This window comes from Bos grunniens, chromosome 5 (assembly GCF_055505025.1).
Source record: "Bos grunniens cultivar Pamir isolate PY7600 chromosome 5, Bosgru_T2T1.0, whole genome shotgun sequence".
Lineage (NCBI taxonomy): Eukaryota > Metazoa > Chordata > Mammalia > Artiodactyla > Bovidae > Bos > Bos grunniens.
In genome coordinates this window covers 79,585,688-79,599,322 of record NC_141169.1, presented here as the reverse complement: position 1 = coordinate 79,599,322, position 13,635 = coordinate 79,585,688, and the positions used below count along the sequence as shown (strand labels likewise).

The 13,635-nt window shown below is 38.2% G+C and overlaps 1 protein-coding gene and 1 long non-coding RNA gene across 10 annotated transcripts in view; one reads left to right on the top strand and one right to left on the bottom strand.

Annotated features, from left to right (window-relative positions):
* DENND5B (DENN domain containing 5B) overlaps positions 1-13,635 on the bottom strand; it is a 224,053-nt gene that overhangs the window by 26,937 nt on the left and 183,481 nt on the right. For all 9 annotated transcript variants that reach the window (XM_086401458.1, XM_086401461.1, XM_086401460.1 and 6 more), the window contains one exon: positions 6,227-6,308. In XM_086401458.1, coding sequence (XP_086257584.1) covers positions 6,227-6,308 — 82 coding nt within the window. The remainder of the gene's footprint in view (positions 1-6,226; positions 6,309-13,635) is intronic.
* On the top strand, positions 123-967 carry LOC147372502 (uncharacterized). Its single transcript, XR_015164137.1, has 2 exons — positions 123-470; positions 733-967. It is a non-coding gene; the product is annotated as an uncharacterized LOC147372502 (long non-coding RNA).

Below are 13,635 nucleotides of genomic sequence, written 5' to 3'. Positions count from 1 at the left end.
GAAAAACACATCAGAATGAGGAGATAAAAGAAAATTCTGTTGACATTTTCGTGTTAACCAACCTCACCTCACCTCTAAGAATGTTTTTCAGAAATTATGACAGACTTAATTTATCTTTAAAGGGCTAAGACCATTACACGTGGTCACAAATGAAGAAAACTGGGGTCAGGCAAGCCCCATTTACACCCTGATTATGGTGGTGGCAGCAGTGGTGGGCACTTGGACAACCCACATGGGCACAGCCAATATGAGCCTAGGAAACAGCATTGGCTCTTCCTCAACCCTGACATTGCCCAGATGAAACAGCTGACTAAAAGCAACACTGGAAAATGCTCAGGTATTTACCACTTAACGTTCCACAGTACTTACAAGGTCCCCCCATGAGCTCAGTGCCAGATAAGAGTTCACAGGATCCAGGAATACCACGCTGTCAAAGTGTATCCACCCAAAATGAATCTACATGAAGTCTGGTAAGTACTTATGTTGGATAATCTTTTCCTAAATATTCTTACTGCTCTAACACAGTAAAATCTACTGAAATTAGTCGTATGCTGGCCTTAAACTGGAGACATAATAGATCAAGAATGTCAAAATGGGACATAATAATTTGAAAAACAATGTATGGTTAAGGAAAATGGGCAGGATTGGAATACATAAAGTGAAACGTATTTTCTTTAGGTGGCTATTAGCATTCCCCTCATAAAAATGTTTGCACTTTTTTTTTTTTGGCAGGAGGCACGGGCGTCAAGAGATGAGGCCACCAGACTCTTCTCAAGCCCTTTGTTTACTGGCACTAGGGAAATTTCTTTGCCTAAAAGACTGCTTCCTAATGTAATTAATTGCTTTATTGCAGAATCTTCAAACGCTCACAGGATATCATCTGAATTGCTCAAGCTTGCATTCAAGGCCCATGAAGCCTTGGCCTCAACATATTTTCCTATTAAAAAATTCTACTCCAAGCAGTTAACTCATAGACTTGTGTTTTATTACCTGAAGTACCTACTTTCTTTGAGCTTCCTTATTTGATTCTATTCATTTCTGAAATCCCAGCTGCTTCTAGAAAGCTTTCCTTGACCTTGACAGCCTTCAATGATCTAATTTATGAAGTTCTATAGTCTAATTCGCATTTATCATGCACTGTTTACTATTTTATCATTTTATCCTGGTATACATATTTCTCATTTTGACAAAAGCTCCCTGAGAATGATGAGCCCAATACTTCTTACTAGCCTTGCATCCCTGTTTGTTCCCTATAAGGCCTAATGTATATTAGAAGCTCAGAAAACTGTTGCTTTGTAAAAGTCTATATCTAATTTTATGCTTTAAAACAATTTATGCTGTTACTAAACTTCAAATCTTTTAAAATTTTTTCTGTACAGTTATACCATTCAAATCTGTTTTTAATTGGAATAATTTTATTATAGGTAACTATAATGACATTCAGCATAATATTCTAGAAGTCATTACTTCTAAAATAGATCCTGTTAATTCACAGTAAAGTATATATAGTGTGTGGTTTAAATACCTTATTTACTTTATTTGTTTCCAACCCTGGTACAAAGCTTTCTAATTTTTATGTATTCTGTCTTACCCGATTGTCACAATATCTAGTGAGAGGGAGACCATCATTATTTCACTTCAAAGATGAGGAAACTGAGATTCATAGAGACTAAGTGACCCACCCAAGACCTCAGAGGTAATACATATTATTCTATATGCCACCCATTTTCTACCAAGCATTTCTTCATGATACTCACATTCTTGGAGAAGTTCTCTCTCTTTAGACCCAGAAGAACCAGAAGAAAGAACTCCAGGTACCACCATGACTGGTGCTCCTTATCTGTCAGCTAGAACTGAATGGATAAGCAGCATCTACCTGATCTAAGTTGAGTCAGTCAGATTTTCTCACACAAACTGGAAATTAGTACACTGAAAAACCGAGTCAGTCTTTGCTGAACGCTTAAAATAAGACAGGTGTTGAGGCCAGGGCTTGGGAGAGCATGTTCACAGTAAAGCAAAAAAGGAGGGAAAGGGGCAGAGGAGAGGAGAAGCCCGCACAAGTGGAGGTAAAAGCAGGGACAATTTACTTCCAGTGAGATGGACAAAGCTGTTTCCAATCCAGCAACAGTTCTTGGGCTTGGATTCTGGGAAATACCCTTGCATATCTCCCATAAACCCTCCCATAAATCCTCCTTTTTCGTGAAGCTAGTTTGAACAGGCTTCTGTTGCCTAAAACTTAATGATTCTTGAGAGTAGAAGCAACTAAGTTTGAATCCAATTTCCCGAATCCAAAACTGGTCTTTATTTCACTGTTATCACCAGTGAAAGCCAGAGAAATTATTTTTATTAGAGAAATTAAGGAATATTTATTCGAGAAATTAAGGAATTAGCCAATTTTAGTTTAAGCCCACACTCTGTAGTCATAAAAATTCCTCAAATATTCCTTCCTAGGGTAACAAAATTAATCATGCTTATTTTAACCTTAGTGGAGAATAAAGCTGATGTTCACAAGCACATATGCAAACATTATTTATAAAAAGATAAAAGTGACCATCCAGTTTACTGTCAAGTAATTTATTCCCATCTTTATAGGAAAACCAAGTACTTCTAGGATATACTTAAGACATCCTGCTCATTTGTTGACATATTCAGAATATCTATACTTAGATAACAGTACTAACAATCTCCTCAATCATGTAATATTCTACTATACCCCTCATTATTAATTACATTTTGTCATTAACAATAAAAGTTGGTTTGAATGTCTAGATGATATACGCATAGCTACTCTGGAAAGAAATTAGTAATAATGATAATGGCATGGTAATACTCCTCTTTAATATGTAGATAATCTGTATAATTATTTATTGTCCCAAGCCTTTCTCTTTGGAAGAAAAGAAATCATTCTATTATTGACAGTACAGTGATACCTAGTATCTATGAAAGTCCTGGGGAATTGTCAGATATACTAAGATAAAGGGGATAGCCTGTAGACATATCTGTCCTGGACTCATGCCAGCTGCTGAGCAATCTGGTACCAAGACTCTTGACAACTACAGGGACTCAAAAGTCTCTAAACTGCCCATGTCTTTGCCTCAAGACAGAAATTTCGGAGACAGGAGTCACTGGCAGGGCACGAGGCCAATAGAGTGTGAACTCTGAGATCTATGTAATCTAATCTTTAGAAAACAAGTATTTTTTGTTTATCTGCCAAAGTTTAGCATATTACTTAGGTATTTCTCTTTAAGGAAAAATGTCCACATGAACTATCTAGATTGCAACTAGAGATTACAATGAAGTTCTTGCCTAAGAACTTAGAAACAGAAATAAACATATCCACTGAGATATAAGTAAATATATTATGAAAAAGGGGCTCCCCTGGTGGCTTAGTGGTGAAGAATCTGCCTGCTAATGCAGGAGATGAGGGTTTGATTCTTGGGTCTGGAAGATCCCCTGGAGAAGAAAATGGCAAACCACTCCAGTATTCTTGCCTGGGGAATCTACTGTAAACTTAATACTTTTTCCTTTGTAATTAATAAATTCTTGGGGAAAATACTTTTGAGACACTGCAAATATTCTTGTTTCAGCTTAGATGCTTCAACCACTGATTTTTCTACTTCATTCTTCTATATTTATTAATTCGAGTGCTTCTGTAAAAAAGCTGTTCCACTGTATTCACTTATTTAACTATTTATATTGGAAAAGGCTCTTGGATATTCATTTTATTACTACTGTAAATTACTTTTTTTGCTCAAATTGTTTCAGCTTTGGCCATTTGTAGCCCTTTCAGGCTGGCTCGTCTTTATTACGTGATCCTACACTTTCTGAGCACTCCCTTACCAAAGATGCACTTGGTTCATTCTGTATTTTCCCTTCCTCAGTTCCTGGAATCAATCACTTCTCTAGATAGCCATGGTTCCTTTCATTGGAGAATGATATCCAGAAACCAATCTGTGGGCACTAGCTGTGCTCACTATTGCTGGGGTATTACTACTTCTAGGCTCTCTCAGTGAAAAGAGCCTGGAAATATATCAGTGACTGCACAGAGTAGGAAGCTGGGAGAGGGGCTGATGCAAAAGCAGTAGCACAAGGGGGTGATGCATCACAATTGTGTTTTTATGAAAACATATACGACTACACACCAAGAATGAATTTCATTGTATATACATTTAAGCAAAACCCCAAACAAAAATCACTAGGATGTGAAGGGAACCCCGAATGAAATACAAGGTAACAAATAAACCTAACACTGTTACAAATGAATAATAAGACCACACTGAAGGGGCTGGAGAAAAAAAGAAGGAACCTAAGTTTTGGAAAACAGTATTTTGACTGGGTATCGAAAGGTTAATGACAAAACTGAGTTGTGCAAACACTGTGCTTAGTTAGTACCTCTGTTTCTTACAGGGGTGTGAGGCAGCAATTTCAAAACTACCTTACAGGTTGTACAAATAAGTGAATATATTACAGATAATGAGAGCCAGGTTTCTCATAGTTTGAGAAAAAAATTATAAATAAGGGAGAAGGCTAGCATGATCCCTGTGGTACAGAACTGGAATCAGGGATATCATTATGAATTTATGGTCTTAAAAATTGTATAAAAGTACACATACACACATATAAATAAATATAGAAACAGAAGTAAGTATAGATGTATATGTATGCATGAGTACACAAACATACATTTATTTCCAGGACAATTTTGAGTGCTTTACCTTTATTAACTCATTGAATATTTATACCAAAATTTTTAAGAGAAACACTATTATTTAATAGGTGAGGAAACTGGGAATATGAGCAATTGCCTTTGGCCACAGAGCCTAGTATGTGGCAGAGTTAAAACAGCAACCCTTGTGGGCTGGTTCCACAGTCTGAGCTCTTAATCAGCACGCTAGACTGCCTTTTATCAAATGAAGGGAGTTTATCAAGGCCGGACACCCCTCCCCAAACAAAACCAACAACATAAAGGAGATAAAAGTAAATATGCAGGAAACTGGAAGGAGTAGGGTAGCCTTATGTAACATGATCATCTCCTAATTAGGTTTTAGAAGTTTGGTCCTTGAGGTCACTGTTGCAAAGCTCTCAACAATCACCACCTTAAAATGATGGCTACTGTGAAATCAAGGCATTAACACATGTGGTTTTATGTTTCCATTAAGAGAGGGGGAGTGCATTCCCCTCATAGTTAGAACTATTCATCTCTTGCTGACCTCAAAAGGAATCATAAGCTACATGAGGACAACTACATTTCATCTATCAAGCAATAAGAGCATTTAAGATATAAATATGGATTCAGAAAACAAAATCCAACATTTACTGAACTCTTAGGATAAGCCAAGAACTTCTTGAAACTTTTTAGTATAATGGACTAACTTGTTTAGGTCTCATGAACTAGACAACTGTTTTTATCTTTGAGAGAAAGAATATGGGCAAACTCCAGGAGATGGTGAGGGACAGGGGGAAGCCTGGCATGCTGCAATCCATGGGGTCACAAAGAGTTGGACACAACTTGGCAATTGAACAGCAACAAGAGAAAGAAAAACTGAGACAAAGAGAAGTTACAAAAAGTGCCTGGGATCACACAGCTTGTGTGAAGTCAGGATGTGCCACTGCAGTATTATGACGCTACCCATAAGAGTTATGCTTTTTAGTTGTAAGCCTTTGATAAATCAAATAAACATCAATAAATGTTGTAACATTAAACCCATATATTTTAAAAGTTAACTAAAAAGGACCCAAAATATTCAAAAGAAAAAACTTCTGCCTTCCTCATTCAGTAAATCTATTTTAGGTATGTTGATGCCTTCTAATCACTTTTAAAACCAGTAATTGCATGTGATAATTTTCAGATTTGCATTTCCTTCAAAGGAAATCTAAGTGACAGAGATTTTTCTGCTGAGTAACTTGCTATTATTTGCAGATATTTTGGTTTATATCTGGGGATAGTAAGAATTTAAGGATACTAAAGAAGGAAAAAACAGAACAAAAGAAAATGTAAAAATAATTTAGGGATATTTAAAAAACTCTTCTCAATTGCATTTTGCCTTTGGATTTAATGTCAGGAAAATCATAACAGTACAAAATTAAAATAAATGAGATTATAAAAAATGTTTTCTTCAGAATACATAGGCAAAAAATACCATAGTCACAGTTATTTGAGCAATTTATATGAAAACCATGAATATTTCAAAAGTTATCACCATATGCTAGCACATATAACAAATACCTCATGTCTTGGATAAGAGAGACCCTGAGGGTTGGCAACATAACTCCTGAGTCAGATTTTCTTCTTTCTGGTCCAAGGGCAACTATGCAGAAAAATATCAGCAAAGTATTAGAAAAACAACAGTAGAGACTTAAAAAAAAATCTACATGATTCACATTCCACAAATAAATACTTTGAAGCTATTTTGATATGAACAAATTTTAAAGATAATAGAAAAGCTCAAATTTGTTCACCCAAATATTCCTACTTTATTATTACAGTAAACTAGCTATTTTCTTCCTAGTTAATATGGGGCTTTATCTGAAAATTTTAAATGAATCATAAGAACCCACATAGCAAATAAGACAACGTGTGTACATTTTGGCCAGAAGGGCCAGTCATTTTCTAAAGTTATCATTCTAATAGCTCTGAATAATTGCAGGAAAGCAGTGTCTGTAAATTAACCTACTAAATACGTGAATCATCTCTGGTCTCGTTAGCTACAATCATAAAATTTCCCTTTCGAAAAAACGTTTAAAAAGAAAACCTTAAGAGTTTGGATTCTTTAGTCTGATAAGTTTCTACTTCAAGTTCAGAATCCAAGTAACAATATGTTTATCATACAAAGTGAGTAACCTAAATGGACAGTTAGAAGTATAATGTCTATGAGTCATTCTCTTATGAAGCCTGAAGAGCTAACATTTATGTAAGAAGGAAAGATTATTCTTTTTTATAACAATGGCGAAACAATCAATTATTGGCTAATATATTGTAGTTGGGCTTCCCTAGTGGCTCAGTGGTGCCAATGTGGGAGATTCAGAATCTTCCCTGGGTCAGGAAGATCCCCCGGAAAAGGAAATGGCAGCCCACTCCAGTATTCTTGCCTGAGGAACCCCATGGACAGAGGAGCCTGGTGGGCTGCAGTCCATGGGGTTGCAAAGAGTCAGATACGACTTAGGGACTAAACAATAACAACAATATTGTTGGATTGCTCAATCTCACTGTAAGTGAGATTCTGTGGAGTTCAGTGCCCTTTATTTCTATTTCCTCATCTGTAAAGGAAAACTAAATTGCAACATCACACTTGGCAAATACATCATAAAATGAGAACTAAGGATGAGGTTTTCACTGTACATTAAACTTCCATTTTCTCAGTTTTTAGACACATTCTACTTTTGGGGGCTAGGATACAATATTGGAACACATAAGTTTATATGAAGCTGGCACTGAAGGAAGACAGGAACATTTTGGTGGATAAGGTTCTGCAAGATTTTGGCACTTGAGGCAAGAAGCTCAACTGATACTTGGCAGGTATAACATAAGTGAACACTGATGGAGTTGCCAGGACAAAAAGAATGCAGCCAGACCAACCTAAAGCAGTTCTTTTGAGGGCCTGCCCTACTAAGTAGGTAAAAATAGGGCATCTGTCTTGGCAGTCTGTGGAGGGAGTTTTCGATGGATCACTGGAAACACTAGTTGATCTCAATACCCAACAGGTAATAGACACGGAAGACACTATTTCAGAGATTTGCAGGCAATATGCTGTTTGTCTTCCTGTTTGAGACTATGACCACTTAAGTGTGTTAATTAATGAAAGCACATCCCTCTTATTGGAGAGAAAGTGAAATGCCTCAGAGAATGCCTCTACACCCCAGATGATTAGACAGCATGTAAGATGGCCACACATGTGGTAAGAAATGGGTTGAGAAGAGAAAAAGAAAAAGACTATGAGGCAGGAGAAAGGGGCTGAGTTACCATAATCTGGCAACTTGACCAGGGAAAGACAGGACAATAGAAGGAATCATGCCCCAGGGGGCAGAGAACAGGTGAGATACTAAATAACAGAGGAGCCTGACATTTAAAAAAGCAGCAGCATCCACAAAAAGAACATTCACAGGTCTAAGCATGTTTTCAGAGAAGGCAATGGCAACCCACTCCAGTACTCTTGCCTGGAAAATCCCATGGACGGAGGAGCCTGGTAGACTTCAGTCCATGGGGTCGCTAGGAGTCGGACACGACTGTGTAACTTTCAAGTAGACAACCTGAGCGACTTCACTTTCACTTTTCACTTTCATGCACTGGAGAAGGAAATGGCAAGCCACTCCAGTGTTCTTGCCTGGAGAATCCCAGGGACGGGGGAGCCTGGTGGGCTGCTGTCTCTGGGGTAGCACAGAGTCGGACACGACTGAAGCGACTTAGCAGCAGTAGCAGCATGGTCTGTTTCATTACCTGCAAACTGGGGACAGTCCCAATACCTACCTTATTCAAACAGATGTAAAACACTTATAATGGTGCCTGGCACAAAGTAAACTCTCAAAAGAAAAAAAAAAAAAAGAAATTTAGCTTTAATTTTGCCTCTGTGTGAAATCTTTCCTGAATATACTTTCTCCCCTAGGCACACTGTTAGAAGTTATTCCCTTTCTCTTGTGGGACTTTTAATACTGAACCTCTATCACAAACCAATCACAATTTAACACTTCTGTTACTCTTATTATTAAATTATATGCCTCTTGAGGCTTGGTCATATCCTATTCTTAGAATATCCAGAGGGCCCCTCAAAATGCTGAGCAAGTACTCATTGAGGAAGATAAGATTATTTAGGGCCAGATGGCAGAACCTTAAATAAAGCAAGCTGGAAACATCCAGAAATCCTAGGGAGGGGAAAGAGATTTTGAAAAGAAATGATATGTTTCTTAGTGCTTTTTTTTTTTGGCCACATGCTATGGCATGTGGGATCTTACTTCCTGACCAAGGATTGAACCTGCACCCCTTGCAATGGAAGTGCAGAGTCTCAATTACTGAACCTCCAGGGAAGTTCCCTACTGCTTTTTAGTCAGTTAAGTAGAGTGACAGTGTGATGGTGTGTGTGTGCACTTAGTCCCTCAGTTACCTCTGACTCTTTGCGACCCCATGGACTGGAGCCCACCAAGCTCCTCTGCCCATGAGATGCTCCAGGCAAGAATACTAGAGTGGGTAGCCATTTCCTTCTGCAGAGGATCTTCCCAACTGAGGAATCAAACCTGGGTCTCCTGCACTGCAGGCAGATTCTTTACCATCTGAGCCAGGGAAGCCCAGTGTAATGGTACAAATGCTACAAGGGAGATGAGCTAGAAGTTGTTCCGGAAGGCCAGCTTGTAGATGAACTAAGACAGTGGCAGCCAGTGAAAACAAAGAGGAGAAATATGCAGGGGAATTAAATAACTAGATTAAGGGTAAGCAAGACTCAAGAGTCAAAACAATATTAAGTATGAATATACACTGTTTTCGGAGAAGGCAATGGCACCCCACTCCAGTACTCTTGCCTGGAAAATCCCATGGATGGAGGAGCCTGGTGGGCTGCAGTCCATGGGGTCGCTGGGAGCCAGACACGACTGAGCGACTTCACTTTCATGCACTGGAGAAGGAAATGGCAACCCACTCCAGTGTTCTTGCCTGGAGAATCCCAGGGACAGGGGAGCCTGGTGGGCTGCCGTCCATGGGGTCGCACAGAGTCGGACACGACTAAAGCAACTTAGCAACAGCAGCAGCAGCATATACTGTTTTACTATATAGTATTCCATAATCATAACTTTCCTTTATTTAATCTTGATTTTGCAAATGAAAAAAATGAGGCTTAAAGAGGCTAAGAAATCTGCCACCAGAATTCCATTAATTAAAAGGGGTAGAGTATTCTGATGTCATGTCCAGTGGACTGTTACATTAAGGATGACTTTCTGGCTTGCCTGACTGAGAAGAGGGTTATGATGTCATTAAGTGAAATTGACAAGAAGGAAGAAAGTATGAAAAAAAAAAAAAAAAAGAAAGTATGATTGGGACAGGAGGGAGAGGTGCTAAGGTAATGAGTTTGTTTCAGGATGAGTTGAGTTTGAGGTCCCGCTGGGCTATGGATGTCTAGGAACTAGGGCTGGAGATAGAGATTTATGAAAAACCTGCTAATGGGATAGATTGATGATAACAGTGCATTAGCTGTCAAAAAAAGATGCAGATGTCCAAACCCCCCAGTACTTCTACAATAAATGTCTGTTGTTTACGTCATCCCATTTGTGGTCCTATATAATGGCAACTGCAGGAAATTAATACAGTATTTTATTAGTAAACTTTGGAGGAAAGTTTAGAAGCCTGTGAACAAAAATGCAGATTAGGAATTAAGGAATGAGGCCATAGTTTTAATCTAGAGATCTAAAATCTAAGAAAGTTTCCATGAAGTCTCTTCTACACAGAAGAAAAATTTATAAACTATTCAAAGGTATATTTCTATTAGTATTTCTTCTTCTTTTTTTCCCCCTGGCTACACCGCACAGCTTGCAGGATCTCAGTTCCCACCAGGGATTGAACCTGGGTCACAGCAGTGAAAGTCTGGAATCCTAACCACTAGTTCAAAAGGGAACTTCTTCTTAGTATTTCTTAATTCGCTATACTCAAATGTAACAGGTTACTTTCCCCTTCAATACAAACACTGGTTTAATACTCAGCCACAAAAATGTCCTTTGTATTCTGCCTGCAAGAATGCTACCGCATAGACAGCAAGTACACAGAGCATAGAGACTATATGTATTGTTTTATAGAGTCATAATATACCCACGGGCAGGTAAGTAATTAAAGAAACTTGATGAGGATAAGACCTTTAAAGAATGACTCCAAATTCTTGGCCAGGTCTAGAATAAGCATTTAAACTACTATTTCTATTCCCTTCTGCATTCTTCCGCACTCCTTGCCAACTGTTTTAAAAGTGCATTTAAAGTTTAGTTGAAACTTATCTGAGGATGCAAGGTTTGGAGACAACACCCATGTGTAAGCTGGTCCACATTTTTAAAGGTAGAAACTTTTGGGTGATATATTAAGAATGGTCCTCTTTCTAGAATCAACTGCATTCTGAGATCCTCTCTCTAAACAGGACTTCTAACTACTAGGTACAGTAACTTGGTCAAAATTTAATGAGGTCAAAATTAAGACAGTTTTAAAAGACATGGTGGGAACTTAAGTGCATATTACTAAGTGAAAGAAGCCAATGTGTAAAGGCCTCATACCACATGATGTCAACCAAATGACATTCTAGGTAAGGCCAGACTATGGAGACAGTTAAAAAGATCAGTGGTTGCCAGGGGTTAGAGGAGAGAGATGGATGAATAGGTGGAACACACAATTATTAGGACAGTGAAGCTACTCTATATTACACTATAATGGTGGATCCATGTCATTAACACGTATCTGTTAAACCCATAGTACGTATGACACATCAAGAGTGAATCCTAATGTAAATTAACTATGGGCTTAGGGTGCTGATGTGTCGGCAAAGGTTCAACAACTGTAAGAAAGGTACTACTCTGGTGAAGAAGCAGGATAATGAGGGAGGTTATGCATGTGTCGGGGCAGAGGGTTTAGGGGAAATCTCTGAACCATCTGCTCAATATTGCCATGAACCTAAAACTGCTAGAAAAATAAAATCTATCAAAAAATTTTAAGACAGTCTACCCTGCTATGGTCCTCTTGCTAAGACAGACTTTTTCCATTCTTCTACAATCCTTAAAATGTCTGATTCTTGTTTAGGGCTGCTTCCCGGCTCAATGTTAGTAAGAGCTGTGTTCAAATCCATTGTGAATCTCTAAGGACTTGGAGGATCTTTGCATAATATGAAGACACATACTGTTTACTGCCATTAATTAGGAAGCTAAGTAGTTGGCAAACAAACTATTTTTTTGGAAAAAAACAAAACACCAGATTTAAAATCATTAAAGTCAGGGAACTGCTAATTTTTGTATAATTAGAACATACTGTTTCTCAATAATGAATTTTATTTTTAAACTGATGTTTTTATATACATTTCACACTGTCATATTTTTAAGTCCTAACTTCATGGGCTGAATCATCACAAGTGTTAGAGCAATATTTATCAAATCCACCCCTCTAAACAGACAGTAAATTTGATTTCAAAAGCTACACAGCTTACATTAATCCTACTTAGGATCAGTATAATATTTAGCTTATGTTTATTCTTAGATCACCAGCGCTTCACTGACACTTGGCAGTGCAGTACAATGATTGCATGAGGCTTTGACACATTCCGTATTTCTGAGCCCTGACTTGAGTTTTACTAGTGTCATTACTGACTGCCTGAAGCACCCTGCAAATGGCTGAGTCTCTGGTCTCTAGCTCAACCACCCATGATTTGGTTATTCAAAGCCATGAACTTCCTGGTGTTGCCTGGTAGCTGCTTACTCTTAACAGATGGACATTCTCGCATGCCTGTTTAGTAGAAGTCAAATGCCTCCCTGCCTAACAAAGCTTGGTTTTGCAACATTTCATCCTACAAATGGTTATTTCTTCCTAGGAATTTATTCTAATTAGGGTAAACTACCTTGAATATGGTCTTATGTCCGAACTGCTAAATTTTCTATGAACTTGGGTAAATATTAGAGATAATTTCAGATATGCTAATGCATTTTTACTTTTTCAGTAGGAAAAAGGACAAATGGACACTAGAGAATGCTTTTAAACTTGATCTTAATCATTATAAATATGGTTACATCATGGGACATTAAAACTTTGACATTCTGTTTAGAGGTGGTCCAGTACTCTTGCCTGGAAAATCCCATGGACGGAAGAGCCTGGAAGGCTGCAGTCCATGGGGTCGCTGAGGGTCGGACACGATTAAGCGACTTCACTTTCACTTTTCACTTTCATGCATTGGAGAAGGAAATGGCAACCCACTCCAGTGTTCTTGCCTGGAGAATCCCAGGGACGGGGGAGCCTGGTGGGCTGCCGTCCATTGGGTTGCACAGAGTCGGACACGACTGAAGTAACTTAGCAGCAGCAGCAGGGCAATGTAGTATCCAGTTCCTATTCCTAGCTGTCTCATTGGATACATTGAAAAAGTAGGTTTCCAATAATAAACACCACTTTTAGAGTAGTATTGCCCTCTAGAGGCAGTGAGCGGAATGGAAATACTGTATTTCAATCATGCAATGCTTTCTTTTCCTTCTTTTTCAAAAAATATTTATTTTTTTGGCTGTGCGGGGCCTTTGGCGTGGCACATAAGATTGTCAATCCTTGTTGCTGCATGTGGGATCTGTAGTTGTGGCATGTGGGATCCAGTTCCCTGAGCAGGGACTGAACCCAGGCCCTTGCATTAGGGGCATGGAGTCCTAGCCACTGGACCACAGCGAAGTCTCTGCAGTGCTGTATTTCTAAAGTTAGTGGTTGGCTCATGAGTTCTTTTTTTTTAAATAAGCCTTTAAAAAATATTTTTTCAATATCTAATTCATAATTTTAGAAAATGTTCCCAAATAGCTGATTCAGTATAAAACATTTTATCTCTACTAACTCTCTACTATTACTTCTACTTTTTATGAAATAGATGTTTATTTTGCTTAAAGAAAAACAAGCTCCTTTTTATGAAAAATACACAATAGGTAGAGCATCTATGAATCCTA